Source organism: Patagioenas fasciata, chromosome W (genome assembly GCF_037038585.1).
Source record: "Patagioenas fasciata isolate bPatFas1 chromosome W, bPatFas1.hap1, whole genome shotgun sequence".
NCBI lineage: Eukaryota > Metazoa > Chordata > Aves > Columbiformes > Columbidae > Patagioenas > Patagioenas fasciata.
The window spans coordinates 1,297,378-1,322,499 of NC_092559.1; the positions used below are offsets into that span (position 1 = coordinate 1,297,378).

At 47.9% G+C, this 25,122-nt stretch overlaps 1 protein-coding gene across 14 annotated transcripts in view; it reads left to right on the top strand.

Moving 5' to 3' along the window:
- The window catches only part of LOC136114600 (netrin receptor DCC), a 361,710-nt gene that overhangs the window by 86,086 nt on the left and 250,502 nt on the right, over positions 1–25,122 (top strand). For 12 of the 14 annotated variants that reach the window (XM_071801689.1, XM_071801688.1, XM_071801697.1 and 9 more), the window contains one exon: positions 209–364. In XM_071801689.1, the coding sequence (XP_071657790.1) occupies positions 209–364 (156 nt within the window). Of the gene's footprint in view, positions 1–208; positions 365–14,067; positions 14,674–25,122 lie in introns of those variants that run through there. The other 2 variants (XM_071801700.1, XM_065859987.2) reach the window with 1 other exon arrangement.

Sequence of the window (25,122 nt, forward strand, 5' to 3'; positions counted from 1 at the left end):
TTCAATTTCTGTCGACTGCGAAACATCTACTTGGATACGACGTTAATCACTGCGGTGATTTATCTTTATTGGTGCAATAAAACACGTATAACTAATTATCGCCTGTTAATAATACAGTATTTTAAATGAAATTGAAAAAATTGAGGCCTTGGCTGCTTGGCAGTCTTTGGGTCTTTTCCTGCTTCACCGCTTGTTGTCCCTCCCACAGGTATCGCTGGGTTGGTGTCTGGAGAAACCTCAGCCCTGAAACACCCACTACAAAACCACCTTTTCAGCTACAGCGTCAAAAGCAACAGGCGGAGAAAAGGACCCCGAACCGGAAGCACCCTCACTGACTCAGACAACACCTGCACCTGGATGACAGGTAATTATTTCCGATATAAAATAACGACGGCGACAGGGCGACCCAGGGCAAAGCTGCACGTTGACACGTGTCGACATCAAGCACAGAAAAGTTGGTACCGTTCCACTTTCTTCCTTGATCAACCAAGCGGATAAACTTGGTCCAGCGCTTGTGATCCGCCTGGATCCCAGGCGTTCAAATTGTCTCATAGTTTGCAAGGAAATCGCTTTAGAATAAGCGGGGCTGCTTCTTTTCTAGAAGGGTTTAATATGATAATAATAACTATTGAAGTTTCTAAGTAGTCCGGTGAGGTAGCTGCTCTGGTTCAACGTTTTGCTGGTGGCTGAACTGCAAAAGGGTCGCTTGAGACGTTCAAAGCGTCGCCGAAACCCGGAGGAAAATAAACCTTCATCTCTTGGGAAGCAAAGGTGAAGAGGCCGGTGGCTTCGAGCATCACTAATCCAAAGGGCAGCAGAAATTAGATTATTAAAGTAATATTCAGATAAATCTCCAGTAGTTTTCCTTGCAGGGCCGTGACCTGAAGTCGCGCAAGTTTTGGCTGGGTTATTATATCGAGGTCTATTAGCGGCGTGGGCATCGCTGGGGTCGTGGAGGCTCAGGGAGAGAATTAAGAGATGAAAAGAGAGAGAAAATCATTAGCAATTTGACAAGTTGTACCTTTTCTTCCTCTTCCCTCTGTCCTGCTCATTACGGAGGTGAGAAATGAACTTGAGGTGACTGGGCCTTGGACCTTTGATTGCTGACTGACCCACGCTGACTTTGAGCAGATCCTACCGTTACAAATTACGGATCCGCGCTGACGCCGTTTGGTTTAATTGGCACGTTCATTTTATGGAAAGAAGGTGACTGAACTCTCGGTGTTTTAGTGTCAAAAATCTACGAGCTCTGGACACCCAAAGTCGCTTTGCATGATGAAAAGGACCCTTGTGGGTTCCCTCATATCACGGCTCTTTTCTCATTGCTTTGTGCGCATCGTTCTCTCGTAACTCAGCTGTTCCATGGGCAAAAAACTTCCTAATATATCGTTTATGGTGTTGTATAATCCCTCGCCTTCCCCTTGACTTGCTCACCCTCCTCTCCGTATCATTTTCCCGCTCCAAAAAGCCCCACGTGCTCAGCCGGGCCGTGGTTGTTCCTGCGCCAACCTCGCTCTGCAGCTCCAAAGGGCTTTTTTATCTACTTGGGAGGCCAAAAACTAGGATTTGGTGTTTGCCTCAACCCTTGGCTGTCTTATTTTTGATGTAAAATCGTTGGCTTTGTACCGGGGTTCTCATTCTGCTTGTTCTTCTGCGGGCGGCGTCATCTGTAATTCCCTCCTATGTAACTCAGTGACCAAATTTCATCGCCAATTTTTACATGTGGTGTTTTTTCCGAGCTTCTATAAGTTCTCTAATGAGCTTTCCGTAAAAACGATGTATTGATATATAGTGAAATGGTCGTCTTGTTGGAGAACGCAGTGAAATTTGGGTGCTCCGAGCCTCGAACTATTGGTTTGCATTCAAGTTTTGAGATACGGAGGACTCCATGGGTTTGTACGTGGATTTGGGGGCAGATGTTCGGCTTGGGTTGGTGGGAGGCGGACGGACGGGGAGAAACGGAGACAAATGTGGCCGTAGCAAAGGGCTGATTTGGAGCAATCTGGCCCCGGCCTGAACTAAATCCAAGTTGTCAGGCAGCAGCTGGTGGGAATTAAGAGTTGAACCACATACAAATGCAATTTGCTTCTGTCTGAAAGCACCAAAAAACACAGGTGACTGGGGATTCCGCTCCCCAGCAGAAGTTGTGCGTTTCAGGACATTTTCTAGTCTGTATTATGTGACCTGCTTCGTCCTGCTGATATATAGATATATTTTCTTCCTCTTGGTCATGTCTATTTAGCTTTTGATCATTGTGTGGCAGGGATTTGCTGTGCAATAGGGGCTTTTCTGCTGAGTCGAAACGTAATATAATAACTTATTTTCTGAGCAGGTGTGGGCATGGGAGAGTATTCCGTGGTTTTCAATAGCTCTGTGTCTCCTGGATAAGATTCTTTACTATTAACCTCTAACTGAGGCTTTTCTTTCTTTAATGTGGGCTCTTTCTAATATGTTGCTATTCTGGCAAGTTCAGTTCAATGTCTTAAGAAAAACAAGAGAAAGGACGGAAAGACCAACAGACGGATCGCTTTGCTTCCTTAAGAAACCACATTCAACACGTACTAAATGGTGGAATAGTCTTGAATTAAACTAGTGACTGGCGGCCGGTCACTGGTGGTGTCCCCAAGGGGTTGGCTCCAGTCCTGTTTAACATCTTGATTGATGATTTAGATGAGGCGATTGAGACCATCATCAGCAAATTTGTTGATGACACCAAGTTGGGAGGGAGTGTGGAGCTGCTGGAAGGCAGGAGGGCACAATGGACTGGAGTTGGGCCAAGGGTTGGACTTGATGATCTCTGAGGTCTTTTCCAACCCAGTCCATTCTGGGATCAATCTCCAGGAAATCCCGACCCCAAAGCCGCGTTTTGTCTTTTAAATGGGTTTATAAATCATGGAATGGGTTTGGTTGGAAGAGCCTCAAGATCATCGAGTCCAACCGTCACCAAACCGCGTCCCTAAGAATTGTCAGACTTGATACGGAGCTTGAAAAAGGTCAGAAGTAGCTGGGACTGTGTTGTCTACCAGGAGAGACCAAGAAGATGGTTGGTAGGAGAACACATTACGGGAAAATTAATCAGAAAAGGTAAAGTCATCCCCCATAAGAAACATCGATTCCAACCTCACTCCACCGCTGACCATTGAAGTGCTGGGACACACAGCGATCGTCTTGCTGGTGAGCGATTAAACTCCCCATTAAAGCCAGAACTGCTTGTCAGGCCGGGTTTTTAGCTGAGGTTTGGATTAGCCCGGCTTTATTTTGTTCTAATGTACCGTCCCGCTGCATTCTGGCAGGATTTTGGTCCCTGGGACAGAACGTAATTAGCATTTGAAAGCCTATAGGTCTCTGGTTGGTTTTAGTGGCGCGAGCGGAATCGCTGCTTCTGGATAAATAAAGAGCGATTTGTTATCTCAAGGCGGTTTAGACCTCAAGGAAAAGTCTTTGCCTGTATTTTTGTGCTCATTACAACAGGTATTATAATAGAATCCCAGGGTGAAAGAGGCTTGGGTGATAACATTCAAAGGGAACCGATTGGAAAACGTGCGTGATTTAGAAAACACCCCTCGCTAAAGCACACGAGGAAACGTAATGAAAGCATAATAGTAATTACATGAAATCCATCCGAGGGATTCACGCTGATAGGGCATTTTGCAACCAAAATGACTGCGCGGGATGAAACGAGACGATATGGGTTGAAAAAGCATTGGGGGAACCTGGAGAGACTGAAATATAGAAATATCAAGAATATCAATTGAATTGTTGGGTTTGGATCTGGCGGCCCCAAACTCTCCGGATCGCGCTGGTTTCACTGCTTTTAGTTTGCTTTTCCTGATCTTTAGGTGGAGGTCGCTAATTAGAAAGCGCGTCAGAGGACCCGCAGCATCCCAACTGTTTAAATTCCATCCCAAATAGAAATCCGTCGGTATTTTATTTAAAGGTATTACATGGCTTGTGCTCATATCTCTTATTTTTGCAGCGTGCACTGAGTGACAAGCTAATAGACAAGTATTTCTACCTCGGTATTGCTTCACATATCTCCGCTCCCTCTATTTTTGCTCTCATGACAGCAGCCTAAAAGTGTTATTTCATTTTATCAGGGCTGTTTTAATCCAGAAAAGAACCCGGTGAGCGCCAAGTTGCAGCTGCCCTTAATTATTCAGAATACGCTACTTTCTTTATGTTTTAATACCATACAGCGACATCAAAAGATGCAATTTAAACCACATTATTTACACTTCAGTGTCGGGAAAGAACTGGAACTAAACCGGTATCTTCGACCCGGATTTTTTATGGGAGCGCTATGAAAGTCCCAAGGAGACTTTATATCGTCCTGTGAAGGGCAAATCATCTCGCCCTTGCGCAGGTTTTACGGCAAATTGTCTTTAGAAGGACCCGTATTTCTGCGTTAGCGTCGCAGAGGCTACGGGGCTGAGCTCAGCCTAAAAGAACTACATTTCTAATACCAGATTTAGGATGGATAAATCTCTTTGTAAAATCATCTCCAGCAGGACGTGGAATTAGGGAGTTTCTGTTTGGTAACGTTAGTGGGTGTTGTGTGGGTTTGGTCCATTTGCTTCTGGACTGAGTGATTGCCACATTGCCCTTTTATACGTTGGTTATTGGTGAATAAATAACTCCTGGCCGGCGAACGCTGCTCCTCGGAAGATAGAGTCCTATGGGGCCAGACTCGTTCATCTTCCCCAAGCAACAACCAGACCTGGTGGTTGAAATACAGCCTCTAATTTCATTTTCTCACTTTGGTATATATTTATTTGTGTGCGGTTGGGTGTTTTCCTCCGTTGTGATTTAATTCTGGGGAAGGAATTGATAGCGAGCGGAGTCCATTGGGCACGGTGATAACGCACAGTGGGAGGGATGAGCTTTTCATCTCCTGTTGCTGCAAGAGATGCTTCTGTGCACTGGTTGTGCTGGAGAATGACCGGTAGTTTGGCTTTACAGGTTGTTCATAATAATAAAGAGGAGTTGCGCCAGGGGAGGTTGAGGTTGGAAATTTGGGGGAATTTCTTCCCCAAAGGGCTGTGGGGCATTGGAACAGGCTGCCCAGGGCAGTGCTGGAGTCACCATCCCTGGAGGGGTAGGAAATACACGCCGATGAGGTTCTCAGCGACGCGGTTTAGTGTTGGGTTATGGTTGGACTTGATGAACTTGAAGGTCTCTTCCACCCTAATGATTCTATGAAATTTGACTTCCGAAGCCCAGTGATTGAGTTGTGGGCAGCTCCAGGTGCTTCCTACACTTGGAAATACTCGTACCAGCCATCAGTGCCGCTCTGACCATAACTTGGCATCTCGCAGCGATAATTCAATGACATCTTGGGGTTGAAACACTTAGGGAGACGTTGAGTTTATTACGGTAACAACTTTACTGGCGTCGGGCACGTAACGCGGATGCATCACATTTTGTTTAAGCATGAGAAGCATTAACAAAGCAAATTGCCTGAGCTTGTGTGTGTGTTTGAAGCCCTTATTCCTCAGCTGCCCTACATATATATATATCTATATATCTATATAAACACATACACATGCTGTTACTGTGGTTTGTAAACTCTTCATGGCTGCATTCAAAGAACTAAGGGGGAACATTTCATGATGTTCCAAGCCTTGGCAATGACATTAGATGATCTGCAGCAGCACAGAGGGAAATAAATAAAACAACCTCCTCCTTAAAAAGCCGCCGGATGAATTCAGAGCGCAAGGGCTGCTCCGTTCTGTACCGTTGTAGGTACAAACCACGTCAGGGAAGGAAATGTGCCAAGTGACTAAACCTGACATTTTGATACGGGAAATACCTCAATTTAACAGTGGATGGATTATTTCCCCCTGAGGCTGATGCTTATTCTTCTTTTTTTCATATAAAGGAAGCAGGAGAGCAGTTGCAAGCAGTGTTTATGGCATTTGAAGGCGAACTGCTATAGTATATAGCAGAGTATTTGCTTAACACTGTATTAATAAATACGTACGGACTCCTACGTTCTCTGAGAAGGTCTTCAAAGGAGTCGTAAAGTGCGGTGATAGAGTTCCTGTGAGTAGGAGGTTGGTGTAAACTCATGAATATAGCTGGAGGAAGATGGAACTTGACTTTGTAGGAAGACGGACATGGGTGACGGTGGCTGAACGTGGCTCAAATGGCCTCAAGTTGCGCCAGGAAAGGTTCACGTTGGGTATTAGGAACAATTTCTTCCCCAAAGGGCTGTGGGGCATTGGAACAGGCTGCCCAGGGCAGTGCTGGAGTCACCATCCCTGGAGGGGTTGAACAGACACAGATGAGGTTCTCAGGGACGTGGGGTAGAGCTGGACTTGGCAGCGTTGGGTTAGTGGCTGGGCTTGATGATCTTCGAGGTCTTTTCTAACCAAAATGAGCCTGAGGTTCTATACACTGTCCATCCTCACCTTGACTTTTCGCACCTTCTTCTTCCTATTAATCTTCCTATTAATCGATCTCCTCGCTGCCGCCTACCATCGGCCTAAGAACGGCTGTTTTCCGAGCCATTTGTCTGCCCGATCTTCCGTAAATCCGGTTGTGTTTCCAAAGCCTTGAGGAGCCTTTCCAAGTTGTACCTGAGTCTTCAGAGCCCAATGGGTCATGAGTTGTATGAGGCTCAACAGGACAGGGTCTTGGATTCTTCTGCACCATCTTAAGCATCTTACCCCAAAATTTACTGTTTCTTTACTTATTTTTTGTCCGAACTCTATAACTAGATATGATCTAGGACCTGGTGGTTGTATTGACTCGACTCTTGGGCATTTGCTAAAATGAATAAAGCTCTTTGCAATATCTGTGGAGCGTTAGGAGAAAGAAGTTAATCCCGATATTATAAGACTCTTTTTTAGTAGAGTGATTCCCTGCAATCAGCCATTGATTTGGTTTTCAGCCAGAGCTATAACTACGAGGTACTTCCATTATATTCCTATGATAATTTGAATTAACATTAAAAGAAGTGGAGAGGGATGAGAACACCTTGAACGGAACTTGATAGGAATTGACATCTAGGAGCTTTATTGATTTATATCCATTGAGAAATATCATCTAAATAGGAAGAGAAAGGAGCTAACGACGTGTATAACTTCAAAAAGGTTATAGTGTTATCTTTGCATTTTACTTGCTATAATTTGAGAGGCTCCTTTGTATTCCTGGTCTTCTCTTGCCACCTTAGCAGAGACTTTGATGCTTCTGGGTTTGGATGAAGCGATGTGATCAGTTTGTAGAAAGAAACAGAATAAATGAAGGAATTAGAAAATAAGGTACCGGTGGGGTTGCATCCATAGAATCATTTCAGTTGGAAGAGACGCTCGGGATCATCGAGTCCAACCGTTCCCATTCCAAATGTTCCTAGAAGAAACGCATCCTATAGAAAAATGGCATTGTAAAATACAGGTGGTTTGGGTTGTGAATGAACGGTTCTTTAGCAGCCCAGCAATGAGATGAAACCGATGTAATGAGAATTTATCTGCAAGCATCAGTTGACTCTCCATTAAAAAAATATGGTAGCTTTTCAGGCCGAAACAACAAGGAAAAAGAGGTTTTGAAGCGGCAAATAATACATTTGGTGCGGCATTAGGTGTTCTGTTTGTCATGGGCAAGCTGAGCCGCTCGGGGCTGTTTTTCCTCTCATTACAATTTCGTTTCATCTCGGACACAGCCCTCCTGGTAAAAGGACTTTGCGTTTGAACAAATTGCAGAGAAAAGAGATAGAAATGCGCAGATGCTCGTCTTTAATCCCCGAGGGAAGAGCGCAGGGCTCTGCTTGTCAGGCTTGACGTCCCCAACCAGCAGTTCGGGCCATGGCGGGAGAGAACGCGGCCTCGGTATTTGCGCCGGGGAGCTGGATGGTGTCAAGAATTAGGCCCGGGCGCAACGCTTTCCAAAGGGAGGTGACAGGAGATGAAAATCAAACGTGTTCGGCGCCGTAATTTGTTGTCGAGGCGAGCGCTCGGGGTTCGCTGAGCCGTGACGGGAGAAAATGGAGAGGAAGGTTGGAAAGAGGTTTAGCGGGTGAAGCGCAATCTGTGGTTTAACGTGGCGCCCGCCCCGGCCCCCTCAGGCAATATTTGTGTGGGGTACACAAGAGGATCTCGGCAGTTTTGATGCTTTGTAGACGGTGGAAAGGAGTTGGCCCAAAGTTGAGCCCTAAGTGCACCCCCTGGTCCCTTGTTGGAGGTGGCCGGGTGACCCTGGGTGCTCATCGAGGGACCTGTGGGTGGCTGATGGTCTTTTTGATCCCAAAATGACGTTCTGCGAGCGCTGTCACTTCTGATCTTCACAGGGACAGGTTCAAGGCGAAAGAATCATAGAATAGTTTGGAAGAGACCTTGAAGATCATCTTGTTCAATCCCTGCATGTGTAAGGACGTCTTCTACTAGACCAGGTTGCTCCAAGCTCCATCCAACCTGCCCTTGGACCCTCCAGGGATGGGGCATCCACAGCTTCTCTGGGCAGCTGTTCCAGTGTCTCACCACCCTCATGGTGAGGAATTCCTTCCTTAGATCCCACCTCAATCTCCGCTCTTTCAGTTTAAACCCATCACCCCTTGTCCCATCACAACACGCACTTGTCCCAAGTCCCTCCCCAGCTTTCTCGTAGGTCCCTTTAGATACCAGAGGTTGCTCTGAGGTCTCCCCGGCGCCTTCTCAAGCTGAATAAACCCAACTGTCTGCATAGCAGAGCTGCCCCAGCTCTTAAATCATCTTCATGGCCTCCTCTGGACCTGCTCCAACAGGTCCACATCCCTTTTATGTTGGTGGGCGCAGAACTGCAGGTTGGGGTCTCACCAGAGCGGAGGAGGAGAATCCACTCCCTTGACCTGCTGCTCGTCCTTTGGATGCAGCCCAGGACACAGTTGCTTTCTTATTATTTAATATTAGCTCAAAACCATCCGTATTTTAATATATTAGCGGAGCGTTAGCCGTAATCCTCCGAGACGTGCTATTGACTGATGTAGCAAAGCTTTTCATCTCTCGCGCCTGATCCGTCGGCATCAGTGGGTTTGTCTGCTTGTTCACGTCCCTGAGAGCCTTTTGACAGCCTGTGATGCATTCAAACTGGGGAAAGGGGGGTTAATTTATTATAATGAAGAACCTCAGATGTTCAGGTCAGCTGGAAACATCTACATTTTACACGGCAAAAATTGAAGGCAAAAAGAACGTTGTCAGGATTGCGCGGGGGCGGTTTAGGACAAGGGGTTAACGCTGGAATTCCTCCAGCACCTTCTCTGGGGAGCGGCAGCATTTGCTGAGCACGACGCTCCGACCATCAAGATTCACTCTGAACTATTAAAAAGGCAGAAATTGAGGTGCAGGGAGGGGGTAACAGGTTCCTGATGTTTGCAGGCTGGGGGTACATGTGGTGGGAAGGACTAATTGGGGTAGAGGAGGAGAGATTTGGCAAGAAGAGACATAGTGACTCACAACACTTTGCTCCCTGGAGAGCTGAGTACAGCAAAAGGCATCTGGAACCTGGAAAACACACCGGATAGTTCCTGAAAGCTGTCAGAAAAGGAGCATGCCTTCCAAAATCATTAATAATGAAGCGAATTCACTCTTCAGGCTTAACTCTCCCAGGCAGCTTCCCCACGTAAGCGCCAGGATCTCTCCAAGGGCGCGCTCTGGTTTCCCGCGCCGCGTTGGGCAGGGGTTTCACGTAACCTTCAGGAAAACGCGTGAGGCCAAGCGCTTTGTGCCACGGGAGATGCGAATCACTGCGGTTTTGTAGCGTGCGCTGGCACAAAGTACTTTGCCCTCGCTCTCTTTAGGGAAAACAAACCTTTCCAGGAGACTTCAAAACGGCTTTAGAAGAGGATTCTTGGCAATCCAGCAGAGAACATAATGCTCCAGAGGCACCTGAACGTCAGATGTGAAGTCGCTGAGAATTGCACGGCTGCGTTTTGCTCTGCGGGAAGGTCACTGCCTTCAATTTCTAAGGCTGAGCTGATTCCCGCGTGGCTCGATGTCCAGAAAAGTCCACGGTTCGCCCAGCATCCGCTTGTGTAGAGAAAAGTCGTCAGTTTTTGATTGAGATCCTCTAGAGAATTATCAGTTGTTGTGCTTTCCAGAAAGGCAACTTTACCGAAGAAAATGCCCATCTGGAATTATAACGGGGATCGGCGCAAATGGAGAAGAGTGAAGTTTGCTGGGCTCTCGCTGCTTCTGCTCCGTAAGTTTGAGCCGCCAGAATCATCAACGGAGGAACCACGGTGCCGTGGTCCGTTTGATGATGGACTCGTGATGGTTCTTCTGCCTTGATCTCAGAGCACAAAATGAAGGCGGCCAAAATGCCAAGGGGTTACAATTCAATCAAGCAGTGTTACTTTATTAATATGCCCGTAAAGCGGCACACGATAGAGAGAGAGATGTGAAGTTCTTGGAGGAGGAAAGGGGGAAGAACTCATTTATTTTGTTGAAATAAGGGAGGAAAAGGTAAAGCTGCAAGTTGAAAAGTTGAACTCCAGGAGAAATACGGCTGATATTGGGGAATTTAAAGCAGGAGGACGCCTGTTTGGGGATGGCCAAGGATCCTGGTGTGCGCCGCTGTGGCAATGTGACGGTTTTATCGCTCAGCCTGGAGTTATTTCAGCTTCAGTTCTGTTCGGACGCTTATTTGTGAACCAAGACGCAGGCTCTGCAGAAAATAACATGAGGATTTACCAGCTTGGGGGAAAACAAGGACGGTGATCAAACTAATTGCAGGAAAACAAGAAGTTATAGAGCGCTAGGGCTGGGTTTTCATGGCAAAGAATCCAATACTGGAGACTAAATTCTATGTAACATCAACGCAGTCGTTATTGGGGCTATTTAATGCTTAGATTAAGCAAAGCGCCAGCTAAACGTAGAGAAATAAAGGAATGAGGTGCTGATGGGTGAAGGTTGGTGGGAGAAAAACAGGTAGGAGAGAACTTCACCGCGGCTTCGTTTGACTCGCACCCATTTTCTAATTATGTTTAAAAGGCACTTAAGCGCGCGCGAGGAAATTATGTGTTCTGATGTGCCGCAGAGCTGGCTGAATTCGTAAAGGTGGAGGAAATATTCCTTGTAACAAATGAAAGGGGAGTGGTAATTCCGGAGAGCAAAATTACATGAGAAGGAGGTAATTGCACATAATCTTACACTGGATAATAGCACCTTCAACATGGTTATTGGGATGGAAAAGTCGCTGAAAGAAACGCTCAAGTTTTTGAACAGGTCTCTTGAGGTAGAGGGAACCAGATCTTAGGAAAAGTGGTGAAGTGCGGAACAGCTCGGGATTTTCATTTTGCGCTAGGAATGGAAACCTCCGGCCTTGTGAGTTATTTTAACCTCGCTCTTCTAACTTCTCAGCCTGGGATTCCCATTGTTTTCTGGCTCCGAACATGGCACGGGTTTGGCTGAGGAACGTGGAGCCGGTTTTAAGGCACACACCAGCCTTTCATCACGGAGTCGAGCGGTGCAAACCTGCTCCCCCATTTGTGAAGCGCAGTCGACAGCCTGTTCCCCAAGAAGCTCAAGGCTAAAAGAAGAGCGATCACGGCAGAAGGAATCGCAACGCTTGCCTATTTTCCGCTTGGTTCGCATCCCTTCTGTTTGTCCTCCGCTAACATTTGCTTAGGAGGTGGAAAAAATACCCGCTTGCCATCGAACTCCACGGGAGAGCTAGAGAGTGAGCGGCTGCTTTTAATACTCGGGTCGTTGTTTAATTTCATATGCAATTTAGTGAGAATTATTATGTTTTCACTACTAGAATACGTGCAAAAATGCAAGAGGAAAAGCAAGATGTAGAACTTGCAGAAGCTCTCAGTGATACCTCGAAATACTGAGTGTGGTTGTATCAATAATCCTGTTCACTCTTTAGCCTTGGGTTGACAAATGCACATTTTCTATGTCTTTTTTTAATAAATAGAATATTTCCCTGCTTTGCCCTGGCCACGTTTCACTCTTTAGGCTTCACATAAATCATAGATTCCAGCGCAGCTTGTGGTCATATAGACTCGCACCTGCTCCTTTGTTTTGCGGTCAAGAGTGATGTTTCGTAGAGAAAGGTCCCCAAAAACCAGGTAGAACCTCGGGAAGAAACTCCCACCTCGATGTGGCTACAAGTTGGAAAACAGGGTGTAATTTTGGTCGTGATGGAGTGAGAAATGAGCGAAGGGAGGTCACGGAGACCAAACTATGAGCAAAACCAGACAAAACAGAAGCGACTTGCAGATGGAGAGCAAGAAGCGGCAGAAACACAGTTTTGGAGAAAGGGATGTCTTGTTTTGCTCGCAGGAAAAGCTGGTGGAGAGCGGCCAAGGAAAGCTGCCCAGGGTCAGGTTCCTCGGCTGCGGGCGACGCTTTGACCCGAGGCACCACACGCTCTAATTAAGACAAAGCGAGGACTGCAGGCAAACCATCTTGTTTTACTGGGTACTTGAAATTCTTCTCACGTAAAGTCGTGCAGAATCCCAGAAGAAAAAGCATCCGCGCTGGGGTTGGAATCCTCTCCCCGCCGAGGTGCCGTTTATGTGGGTGTCGGGGCTCTTGGTTCTCACCGATCCCAAATTCACTCTCACACGGAGCCACCACCGTGGTCACCACGTCCCATCTTTGTGCTTCTAAACAGCAGCTCCCCCTCTTAGACCAGCTCGCTCAGGTGCTCAATCTAGACCTTATTGTGGCTTTTTTATACTTAAAAGGGGCTGATAAGAAAGATGGGGACAGACTTTTGAGCAGGGTTTGTTGGGATAGGACAAGGGGTGATGGTTTTAAACTAAAAGTTATGAGAAGCAGCTGAGGGACCTGGGGGGTTCAGCTGGAGAACAGGAGCTGAGGGGACACAGGGACACAAAGAAACGGCCTCGAGTTGCATTGGGGAGGTTTAAATTGGATATTAGGACACATTTATTCATCTAAAGGGCTGTGGGGCATTGAACAGGCTGGAGTCACCATCCCTGGAGGGGTTGGAAATACACAGAGATGAGGTTCTCAGGGCCATGGGGCAGTGCCAGGGGTGGGTTAATGCTTGGACTCAATCTTAAAGGACTTTTCCAACCTGAACAACTCTATGCCCCATCACAAAAGGACTTATATAGTGTCGAGTCTCACCTATGTCACCTCTCTAAGGCACAGAGATAGCAGCAAATACAAGAAAAGTAAGGTGGGAATAATTACATGCGCTGATTTATTATGCACTTGATTCACTGAAATATATGACTTCTGTGTTCTGGCTTCAAGGACAATCCTTCTTAAACTAATAAATTTTTCTAAAAAAAAAGCAAAAGTATTACAGTAAACTAAAAGACAACGTTCAAAAGTCTCCTTAATCCTTCCAAGAGCATAGCAGTGTCCCACAGTTCCGCTCTGTGGATGCGTAGCGTTCTTAGTGATGTGGTTTAGTGTTGGGTAGGTGTTAATCTTGAGGGTCTTCTCCACCCAGAATGGTTCTGTGATTTTAAGAGAGTGCTGGATGGGTGGGTGTTTGATACTGAGGGTGATGAGTGGAGGGGAAAGGGAGCTGGGGGTCCTGGGGCCAGCAGGGTGACCATGAGCCAGCACTGGGCCCTTGTGGCCAGGAAGGCCAATGGTACCTGGGGTGGGTTAGAAGGGGGTGGTCAGTAGGTCAGAGAGGTTCTCCTGCCTCTCTGCTTAAATATGAGAAGCAACTTGTTTGGGGTGAGGGTGTCAGAGCCTGGCCCAGGCTGCCCAGGGGGGTTGTGGAGTCTCCTTCTCTGCAGACATTCAAACCCGCCTGGACACCTTCCTGTGGAACCTCAGCTGGGTGTTCCTGCTCCATGGGGGGATTGCACTGGGTGAGCTTTCCAGGGCCCTTCAACCCCTGGCATTCTGGGATTCTGTGTGATGAGACCGAGAGGTGCTGGACTGAATATTAATAATTAAAAAAAAAAAAAGGTAAAAAAGGCCGAATTCCCAGTTTTTCGCCCCCCCCCCCGCCTTGTGGGGCCGCGCTCCCTTCCCCTGGGCGGGCCCCTAGAGGGCGCTCGCGCTCCCCGGCGGGCCGGCTGCGGCGCGCGCTGCCCGCCCCCCGCGCGCGCTGCCCGCCCCCCCCCCCCTCCTCCCCCCTCCCTTCCCGCGCGCGGCCCCCGCCCCGCGGCCGCTCGGCCGCGAACCCGGGACCGACCGGGACCGCCTCACCGGGACAAACCGGGACCAACCGGGACCCAGCGCGGCCCCTCCGGCCGCCGCCGCTCCGCCGAGCACCCCCAAACCCCCCCAACGCGCCACCGCTTCACCCCCCCCTCATTTTTTAATATTTTGCCTTATTTTTCCTCATCGCGTTGGACATGGAGCCGCCGCCGCTCCGATTCCTTTGATTTTTATATTTTTTCCAAGGATTTTTCCTCTGGATGTTTTCCCAGCGGTGGGAGGACCCTTCCCCATCCTTCTCCATCTCGTCGAGTTAGTTCCCTCCGCGCCCGGAGCCTTTTGGACTGAATGCAACTTTATTTTTCTTTTCTCCTTTTTTTCCTCACCCTTTCCCCCTTTGCTGAGCGCCCCAAAAATCCGAATCGTTTCAAAAAGCACCGAGGGAGAAAAGGCTGCGCCTGCATGTGCGGCTGCTGCTCAGGATCCCGCTCCGTAGGTGTGTGGTGAAATATGGAGAATAGTCTTGGATGTGGCTGGGTACCAAAGCTGGTTTGGCTCCTTTTCGGGTTTACACTGGCGAACCTGCACCCTCCAGTCTCGGGTAAGTCTCATTTCTACCTTTATTTCTATTTTTCCCGAAGCGGTGTGCTTGTTTTTCTGGTGCTAACAGACTTTCCCCCCCCTCCTCCCCGCTTTTCAAGTGGGGTTTGGTCTGCGTGCTTTGATTTTGGGGGGGTTTTGTTGTTTGGAGCTTTTTAGCATCACTTGCCACTCGGAGAATCGGGGTTAGAAGCGCCTTGTGCAGAGAAAGGGCAGCGTTGGCAAGAAGGAAATCCCTGCAAGATAAAGCAGAAATGTGGTATAATTTGTGCGGGGTTAGTTCCTAATGCCTTCAGCACCCCGATTTATCCGCCTGGAGCTTTGGGGGGTCTGTGCTGCAACCAAGGGAAGGGGTTTGTTGCCTTTGGTGGGTGAAGGAATCGAAGCAGCAGGCGAGTTGGGCAGAAAGCGCAGTTACCCGCAAAGCATCTCCCAACTCCAGCAGGGCTGCGATTCACCTCTCGCCGTGCTTTCTAATTAAAAATGGCAAATGTGCGGAGGGGAGAGACGAGACGGTGCTCTGGGGGTGCTTGCCTGTGAGGTAGAGAAGGACTCGGCAGTGTTTCATATTCTAAAATAAAAGAGTGCGAGCCAAGAAGTGTTAAGAACTAAGAAAGTGCAGCTTTGATTTGCAGGGTGTCAGTGCATGGTGGATGCGAGGGAATATTCCCCTCCGCTGCTCGTTTAATTCTCTCCAAAAGCAACCAAGGGTCACTTGAGAAACCTTGAGAAAAGGGAGAGCCTGCAAAAGAACAACAGCAACAAGAAATAAAGGAGGCGAGCACAGGTCTGCGCACATCGCTTTGGCGGCAGCGCCGGAGGAACAATGGGAACCAACTCCCCGCACGCCAGCACTAAAGCAGGGGTTTTTGTGATGGGGAAAGTGCTGCAGATGAAACGTTTTGCTAAAAAAGCAAAGAATCCTCGGTGTTTTCTGGCCAAGCGCAGGTTCTCAGCTGTATGCAAATGGCAATCGGAGGTGGTGCTTCCTCGCCACAAACCTGGGTCTTTTGCTTTTGGGGAGTTAGCGAGTGAGCTGGGAGATGCTGCTTTGCCACAGCGAGAGGTTTATTTTGCGTGTGTGTCCGCAGCGGTGTCCTCTGCCATTACTTGCGTGGAAGGTGGGACCGCTAACCCGGAGCAGGATGATGAATACGCGTCTCTCTTGTGAACCTCGTGTGTCTCTTGCTTTTCCAGCTCGAAGGCTGGGAGATGGGAGACATGGCAGTGATGCTCCCTGGGGAAAAAGGTGATTGACTTGCAGCTCTGCTGCCAGAGAAGGGGATGGAGCGAGAGCCTCTGTGGGTGCCCGAGCTGCTGTGTCAGGGGCCGAACGTGCTGCAAACCCCTTTGGGCGACACACGGACAAAACAAGCCAGGCTGTTTTCCAGCCGCACGTCTCGACCCTGCGATTCCCACCCCGTCGATGATACGCGGGTGTCCGCGACGCCCATCTCGAAGGCGGCGTCTTTGCTTTGCGCCCGCTTCCTTGCGCTTCGCAAGCTGCAAATGGGCAAAGTTTGCCCAGCGTCGCAGCCCCGGGCTGAGTTGGTGCTTCCCCGAGCATCCCTGTCGCCATCCTTAAGTAAAATCAAGCAGATTTTACCCCTCCTTGGGCAAAGCTGCCGCCTCTGCTTGCTCACGGTGGGTTTTCCACTGGGGAGGTGCAGGCAGGAGGAGCAGGCAGGGCACAGGCAGCAAACGCTGGTGGAACAAAGGGAGATGCTGCACGACGGGGCCAGTTCCGCTGCCCGAAGCGCGGGGGCACGTGCCAAACTTTGGTACCCAACGGCGCATCCGCGGGCGCCTGGCTTGAGGCGCAAAACGTTTTGGGGGACGAGACAAAAAAGTAAAGCGCAACGTTGGACTTTTTCTGGTTAAAAAGGTGTATGTGGGGTGAAGAATAGATGATGGGCAGCGTTTGCCATTTTGGAAGGAGATCATGCAAAATGTATTCCTGGCAGATGCAAATTCTGGAGTATTTGATTATTATGGTTCTGGACGGTTTGTTCTGCTGATGTATTAAAGTAACCACAACATACATTCCTTTTTTTTGTTGTTAAATCAGGAATTTCTCTCCATCTCAAAGGTCCTTTTTAGTAATGACTTTTGCGTTCGGTGCCTTCGACTCGCACTCGAGGTGGGCGAGCGATTCGGCGCCGGCCGCTGCTCTGGTGCTCACTTCTTGCTGTGGTGCAGTATAAATCACGGGGACCTGTCAGCACGGCCACGGCTCCAGCGCTGCCGCTTCGCCCTCCGCGTTCCCAGGCCCGGGAGCTGCCACAGGTAGCACAGGAGCGGCGTCACCTCCAAGGGTTTTAGTAGAAATGAGCTTAGTTGAGGGTGAGCGATTTATATTGGAGCAGCCGTCTCCTTTCTAGAGTTTCTTGAGTGGTTTTGTGTTCAGCTCTTCTTGGTTTATGGCTTTTTTTAGGACCGACGCGGACTTTAAATCCAGAATGTTTTCAGTGGCGTTTATACCAAGTGTAGCGATGTCTGGATCTCATATGTGATTCATTTATCCGTGACAGCTACTTCCTTGCCCTTCCTAACACAAAACTTAGCGTGAAAGATCTATTCTATGACCCAAGACATTCCAGCACCATCAACATTTCTCCATTTGGCTGCGATCGCCTGTTTTACGCTGGGACAGCAAGATCTTTGGGGCAGGACTGTTAAAGGTTTGTGGTCTAAACTAAGGGCTTCCAAGATGGAAATGATTAATAAATACATCTCCACTTTGGAAGCAAACCCGTGGGGCTGCTCGTTAATCCCATCCTGGAGTAATTTGGGTTCTACCTGAGCTCGGCCCTGAAGTTTGTGTTGCGTGGGACGCCTGGCTTGGCTTCTTCTAACAGAGACGCCACAGCTAAAATAACTTTGAGAGTCATTGAGCAGTTGCTGGGCACGTGGATTTTCCACCAGATGTCCTTTAGAGGGCCGGCAGCGCTTTTAGAAGCGTTACGAGAGCAAATAATGCCACAAAATCGAGCGTTTCCTGCTGGCGTGGAAGGATAAAACTCTACAATGGGTTTGCGTGGTGGAAAAGGGGGTTGTAGTGTAAAGGGTGGAAGAAGTTTGTGTTCCGCCGTGATTAGTTAACTAAAGACAAAAAAAAATCCCCTCGCTCTGTTAAAATTATCCCTTGGGTGAAATGTTGACCTGATTTTTTATTTCTCGAACGTGTCCCTATGTCCCTGACATCGCGCTTTGCGGCCTCAGTTATTATTGGGAAATAAATGTGTCCGTTGTCCGTCTCCTCCTCCCCACCTTTCTAGAAACTTCTCAATCTGTTTGACCACTTGTGCTGTTGAAAAGCAATTTTATTCTTCTCTGCGAGATAAAGGATGCTCGGGAATCCTTTTTTTAATATTGGCGGAGAGCCTCGGGTGCTTGAGATTTGTTCCTTTGGGGCTCCTGTTCAACCTCCTGGAAGGAAAACCCATCAAACTATAGAAAGCGATGACTGCAAGCAGAGCACATCTGTTGATTTCTGACAGTAAATTCACTGCTAAAATACAGTGTATTATTCCTGAGAGGTAACACGTCGTGTAGTTGTAAACCTTTTTGACGACGTTTCGCGTTTGCAGCCTTGACGTGAAGGGCTACAGCTAAATTGGGGTAATGACAGAACATCGCGCTCGAGAATTTGGAGATACCTGTGCTATAAAGGAAGGTGAATTCTCGGAGAGGCGTGATAAACGCGTGGTTAAACGTCTCCATTTCAGTCATTTGTCGATGGTAATGTCAATATGTGCTGTAACGTTATAAATGCTCTGAAGTATTCAGAATACATTGGAAACGACTCTAAATTGCCGCGCGAAATTTCAGCGAAATCGCGGTTGTCAAACAGAGGAGCTGCAGGAATAGCATTGTCTTGGATATCTTGAAAACGGGGCATCTTCTGACCCCGCAAAGTTGAGTTTAAAACAGGGAGACTGGTGACGTTTGGGTGATTTTGGTTGTTTTTCTGGTGCTTTATGAAGAATCGGTTTAATTGGATTGATCGTGTGCGCCGGCCCGTGGTCGCACTGAGAACAGAAGGTGAACAACCCCCAACTTTGTCATCTCCAGAGTTTTTCGTATCGATTTCCATCTCTTTTGGGAAACTGCATCCTGAGCAGCCAAGAGATTTGACTCAATGAAACATCTTCAGTGTTGTTCTCCACTGGGCTCTTACAGCAAGAACAAGAACCTCATCTACGCATCTTTGAAGCGCCCTCATCACTCTTATTTTAGAGGTTTGGTTGGGTTCCTCGTCCCTTTTACACGGAGTATATTTAGAGGAGGAACATAGAAGTGCTGAGCAACCAAATCAGGTTTGGAGTTTGCAAGTGTCTCAACCGCTGGATGTGTCTGTCAAGCTCCACAAGCGCTAATTAGACGAACCGTGACGACTCCGGCCAAGGTCAATTGATATAATGGTGTCGAGAGGTTTTTTCTAAAGACAGGACTCCCCAGGGCCGTGCTGGACGTTCTTCCCTCAGCGTAGAGTTGACTTCTGAGCAAGACATGAACTATCTTGGCCTGGCGTTGGTGCCGTGCAGAGTTGGGTCGTCCATCCTTGTCCCACCGCTACCCAAAAGTCCTGGTTCGGTGCAGAATTCGTGCAGGAACCTCCCTGAGTTTCTCTCTGAGACTCTTCACCTCTATCCAAGGACTAAAAAGCATCTTAAAAGCATTATTTTGAGTTTCTAGGCTCAACAGTCCTTTTTTATTGCTCTGGGAAGCATCGGTGGAAGAAGACAGACGTTTTAAAAGGTTCCAAAGGACCTTTGGCTGTATTCTTTTCCTTTTTTCCTTTGTCTTCTTTGCCTTCTCATGCTCAGAAGAAGAAAAAAGTCCATAAAACTTTCCTTCTGCTCTTGCCTGGTGCTGAGGACACCCAACTGGCCACGGTCACGGTGGGACCCAGCGGGCTGCGGTCACAGTGAGACTCAACAGGCTGCGGTCATGGGGGGGACCCAACAGATTGTGGTCATGGTGGGCCCCAACAGGTTGTGTTCATTGTGGGACCCAATGGATCGTGGTCATTGTGGGACCCAAAGCACCGTGGTCGTTGTGGGACCCAATGGACTGTGGTCGTGGTGGGACCCAACGGACCGTGGTCATGGTGGGACCCAAGGGGCCGCGGTCATGGTGGGACCCAAGGGGCCGCGGTCATGGTGGGACCCAGCAGGCTGTAGCCATGGAGGGGGACCCAACGGATTGTGGTCACAGTGTGACCCAACAGGTTGTGGTCATGGTGGGACCCAACGGACCAAGGTCATGGTGGGATCCAACTGACCAAGGTCATTGTAGGACCTAACAGACTGTGGTCGTGCTGGGACCCAACGGACCAAGGTCATGGTGGGACCCAACAAGCTGTAGTCATCGGGGAACCCAACGCATTGTGGTCATGGTGGGACTCAACAGGTCGTGGTCGTGCTGGGACCCAATGGATCGTGGTCATGCTGGGACTCAAAGGACCGTGGTTGTGGTGGGACCCAATGGGCTGCGGTCACAGTGGGACCCAACAGGCTGGGGTCAAGGGGGGGACCCAACAGGTTGTGGTCATGGTGGGACCCAAAGCACCGTGGTCATGATGGGACCCAACGGGCCAAGGTCATGGTGGGACATAATGGGCCGCGGTCGTGGTGGGACCCAACAGGCTGCAGTCACGAGTGGGGACCCAACAAATTGTGGTCATGGTGGGACCCAACGGGCCAAGGTCATGGTGGGATGCAATGGACCAAGGTCATGGTGGGGCCCAAAGGACCGTGGTCATGCTGGGACCCAACAGACCATGGTTGTGGTGGGACCCAATGGGCTGCAGTCATGAGAGGGGACCCAACAGATTGTGGTCATGGTGGGACCCAACGGACCAAGGTCATGGTGGGACCCATCGGGCCAAGGTTGTGGTGGGATCAAACCAACCAAGGTCATGGTGGGACCCAGCTGTCCGTGGTCATGGTGGGACCCAATGGATTGTGGTCATGGTGGGACCCATCAGGCCAAGATTGTGGTGGGATCCAACGGACCAAGGTCATGGTGGGACCCAATGGACCAAGGTCATGGTGGGACCCAACAGACCAAGGTCATGATGTGGGACCCAATAGATTGTGGTCATGGTGGGATCCAACCAACCAAGGTTATGATGGGACCCAATGGGTCGTGGTCATGGTGGGACCCAACAGACCAACATGTTGACTGCTGAAGAATCGATGTGTTTCTTGCTCGGGTTGAGGTTTGAATTCTTGTCTTGTGCCAGATCCCAAGGAAGGACCAATTGCTACTTTTCTGTAGGTCTGGAATTACTAATTATGATTTTGGGTGGAGCTTTTCCTCATTTTTCACAAGTCATTTCAAAAGCGAAAATCCTTTTTCCTGCTTTGTCCCTTTTTGTATGCACAACGTTTTTTGCAAAAATGATAGTGTTTTGTCGTTTTAGATTTCCAACTCATCATTTTTGGCGTTAAAGAGTAAGGAGATACACTCAGGTTGTGGAAATTAAAATAACTGTGTGCTTTGGAATAGCAGATGTGTTATGAGGAATATATTCAGTTCTGTTACACATAGACGCTGATTCTCCACAACTTAATCTGTATTGATATTAAAAGGGTCATTAACATCTCTCCAGAGGGGGATATTGTGTTACCAGTAACTCCATCAAGCTTTTCCATCTGGGCAGGGAATTTGTCGGAAGCTGATGTTACGTTACTAAAAGTATTAGTCCTCTCTTGATTTGCGTCTAATTGAATTACGCCATTAATAGAACTCGATTACAATCGATGGAAAATGATATCGCCGCCAGGACGGTGACGGCCGGAGGTTGCGAGTCGCGGTTTGTGCTCAACCAACCAGTCGCAAATGGGGTGGTGCCGTTAATTCCCTTAACGAGGAAATTTGCCGATCCTGAGCGAGGGGGAGATTCCCCGTACGGGGCTGTGTTGGCTCCGGGCCACCCCAACTCCTGGGCGCCATCGCTTCATTGCCAGTCGTTTTGTTTGGAATCGAGTGGGAAATTATTTTAATCTCAAGCATGCAATAAAATAATACTCCTTTTCTTCTTTCTTTGTCTTTCTTCGTCTTTTGTCTTTCTTCTTTCTTCCTTCTTTCTTCTTCTTTACTCTTCTTTTTTCTTCTTCCTTCTTCTTTACTCTTCTTTCTTCTTCTTTACTCTTCCTCCTCCTTCCTCCTCTTTTCTTCCTCCTTCCGTCCTTCTTCCTTCTTCTTTACCCTTCCTTCCTTCCTTCCTTCCTTCCTTCCTTCCTTCCTTCCTTCCTTCCTTCCTTCCTTCCTTCCTTCCTTCCTTCCTTCCTTCCTTCCTTCCTTCCTTCCTTCCTTCCTTCCTTCCTCCCTCCCTCCCTCCCTCCCTCCCTCTCTTCCTCCCTTCTCCTTCTTCCTCCCTTCTTCTCCTCTACTCTTTCTTCTTTCTTCTTCCTTCTTCTTTACTCTTCTTTCTTCTTCTTTACTCTTCCTCCTCCTTCCTCCTCTTTTCTTCCTTCTTTCTTCCTTTTTCCTCCTTCCTTCCTTTTCCTTCCTTCCTTCCTTCCTCCCTCCCTCCCTCCCTCCCTCCTTCCCTTCCTTCCTTCCTCCCTTCTCCTCTACTCCTTCTTTTTTCTTCTTCCTTCTTTACTCTTCTTTCTTCTTCTTTACTCTTCCTCCTCCTTCCTCCTCTTTTCTTCCTTCTTTCTTCCTTTTTCCTCCTTCCTTCCTTCCTTCCTTCCTTCCTTCCTTCCTTCCTTCCTTCCTTCCTTCCTTCCTTCCTTCCTTCCTTCCTTCCTTCCTTCCTTCCTTCCTTCCTTCCTTCCTTCCCTCCCTCCCTCCCTCCCTCCCTCCCTCCCTCCCTCCCTCCCTCCCTCCCTCCCTTCTTCTCCTCTTCTTCCTTCTTCTTTCTTCCTTCTTTCTATTCTTTTTCCTTCTTCTTGCTTCTTCTTGCTGCTTCTTTGTTTCTTCTTTCTACTTCGTTTCTTCTTTCTTCCTCCTCCTTCTTTACTCTTCTTGATCCTCCCTTCCTTCTTGGTTCTTTTTCCTTACATAAGCTGAATCTGCCTCCATCCCAAATTCCCCAAGTCCTGTAGAGGCTGAAGAGTCCCCATGTGTGCCCAATCCCGGCTGTTGCGGTTCCTCATTACTCCTCCTTTCCATATCAGATGTCACCAAACATGCCAGGAACGGCAAATACATCTGTTAATAACTACAGGAAGAGCTCGTTTCCCAAAAGACACCAAACCCACCAGACTTGGGAGAACAAGCTCACACCCGCAGAGAAAAGTCAAGGTTTTTGGAGATAGCGGCCATACAAACGTTTCTCCTCGGGAAAGGGGAACAAAAGGTGTAGAATTATGATTTTTAAAGACTTTTTAATGGATTTCCCACCAGAGGTGGACACCAGCTGCTGCTCTGGCGACAGCAGAAGTATGAAAGCAAGAAACTCCAGTGGCAATCCGCAATAAACAAGATTATCCATCATCATGAGACCGGAGAGCTATACCGTCAGGAGTATGTTATAGCAGAACCCTGGGCTATATTATACCATTAATTTTTTTGAAAGTAATGCTCTTGACAGGTTTTAATGGGAAATTCCACTTACAAATCAATGGTGTGATTCAGCCCGCTATTTATTAACACATTCCTCAGATTGCAGATGAGTGAAACTACCTGAGCACAATTCAAATGGCCCTTAAACGTGGAGTGCGGTCGGATTGGAGTGGCTGATAATTTATATTGCCAGGCTCTGGCTCGCTAAATGAGCTCTGTCTCTGGGCATTAATATGCCAAATACCTGCGAGCAATAACTATTTCATTAGTTCTGATTGTTCCTGACATCTCCTGCATCACCAGGAGTTTCCCTCATCACCCTTCGCCGGGCGCCGGCCTTTGCAAATAAATGTTCTGTTCCCATATGGGGGGGAAATGGGTCGTGTCAGAAATAAATAAACCCTTATACAAGGTCAATCTGGGTCACCGCATAACTAAAATAAAGAAATAAAAAAGCTAGAATTGCTTTTTTTACTTGATTTTCTAATAGATTTTCAATCATACCAGCGCTAATAATCTCATTTTCCCCAAGCTGCGCCACAAAGTTCAATGAGAATGAGCAGGTGCTTATCGTACGGCTAAAAAATACCTATAAAATTGAGTAAAATGCTTTGAGATTCCTATGGGAAAATGGTCCGACACAACCGGAACGTGTGTTGGAAAACGCTCCTCGTCCCAACGCTTGTGAGCTCCAAATGAGACTGGCGAGAAATGAGATTTTAAAAGGCAATTTGGTGAGTGTCTGCTGAATATTTGGCCTCTTAGCGTACAATCCGTCAGCGACTTAGCGCAATTTGTTTCTCATTTTTTTGTAGAATGTGGCATATACATTACTTTAAAATATAAGAAAGCCAGCAGCTGATGGTTTCCAAAATATATCCTGGGAACAACCTGTTTGGCTCCCCGGAGGAACTCGATTTTTCAACATTATAACCCATAAACGTTTATTTGTAGATCCCTCGCAAAACTATGACTGAAAAAACCCCATTTTCTACCTTTATGGTCATTATTCTTCAAATAATAAGCACTGAAGACCTTCCCTCACCCCTCTGTTACTCCATGAAACGCATTCCCAGCCTTCACAGCCCGAATAATTTTGGAGAGGGGACAAAAAATCCCCCTCGGTTTTCCCTTGAGTGGCAACAGGTGACTTGTTTGCATTGCCCATAGCGTCATTTTTCTGCTTTCCAGGTAACAAAATGAAGATGAACAGGTAAATAATAAGAGCAAAGAAAAAAGGCGGGAAAATCCTACCTATTGCCCAGCATTTATACTTCAGAAATCACCATAAAATTTCCAAGGCAGGACTTAATTGTCGACTGCTTGGCCTAGAAGGGTTACAGCTGCTCTTGCAAATCCCGCTTTATGCTTTTTTATCGTTTCTTTTGGTCCTGTTGTAATTTGGCTCCTCATGACAAGTCAATGGAAGCGGAGGAGGAGGAGGAGGCCAACCCAGCGCCGGGTTTAACGTGTTCTGCGAAGGCCGGACTCCGGTTAAAACGCCTTTTTGACGTCTCGGAGCTTTGGGTTTTAATTGGGTGCGTGTCCTTAAATCCAGATTTGATATCTTGAGGAGAAATTATTGAAAATGATGCATGGATGGGGCCGTTGCAGGCCCGTTACCATCAGCTCTGGTGGGTGCGTAACCATCGTCTTCTGCTTGTACACCCACCAGATTTGGGCTCAGAAGGGGATTTTTCGCTAATAATTAGATTACTAGGGACTGTTTTTCCCCGGTTTTCCATAGAATGGTGTCTACTGGACTTTGTAGCATCTCACGTGCCATTGAGCGACGTTATCCCCACATCTCCGGTAGTTACATTTTCTGGTCTTTATGAAGCTCTTAAGGGTGGCTGGAATTATGAATATATAAGTATTAATATTTTGGGTGTTCGTGGCTTTAGGAACCTTCCTGCAGTGGATGTCT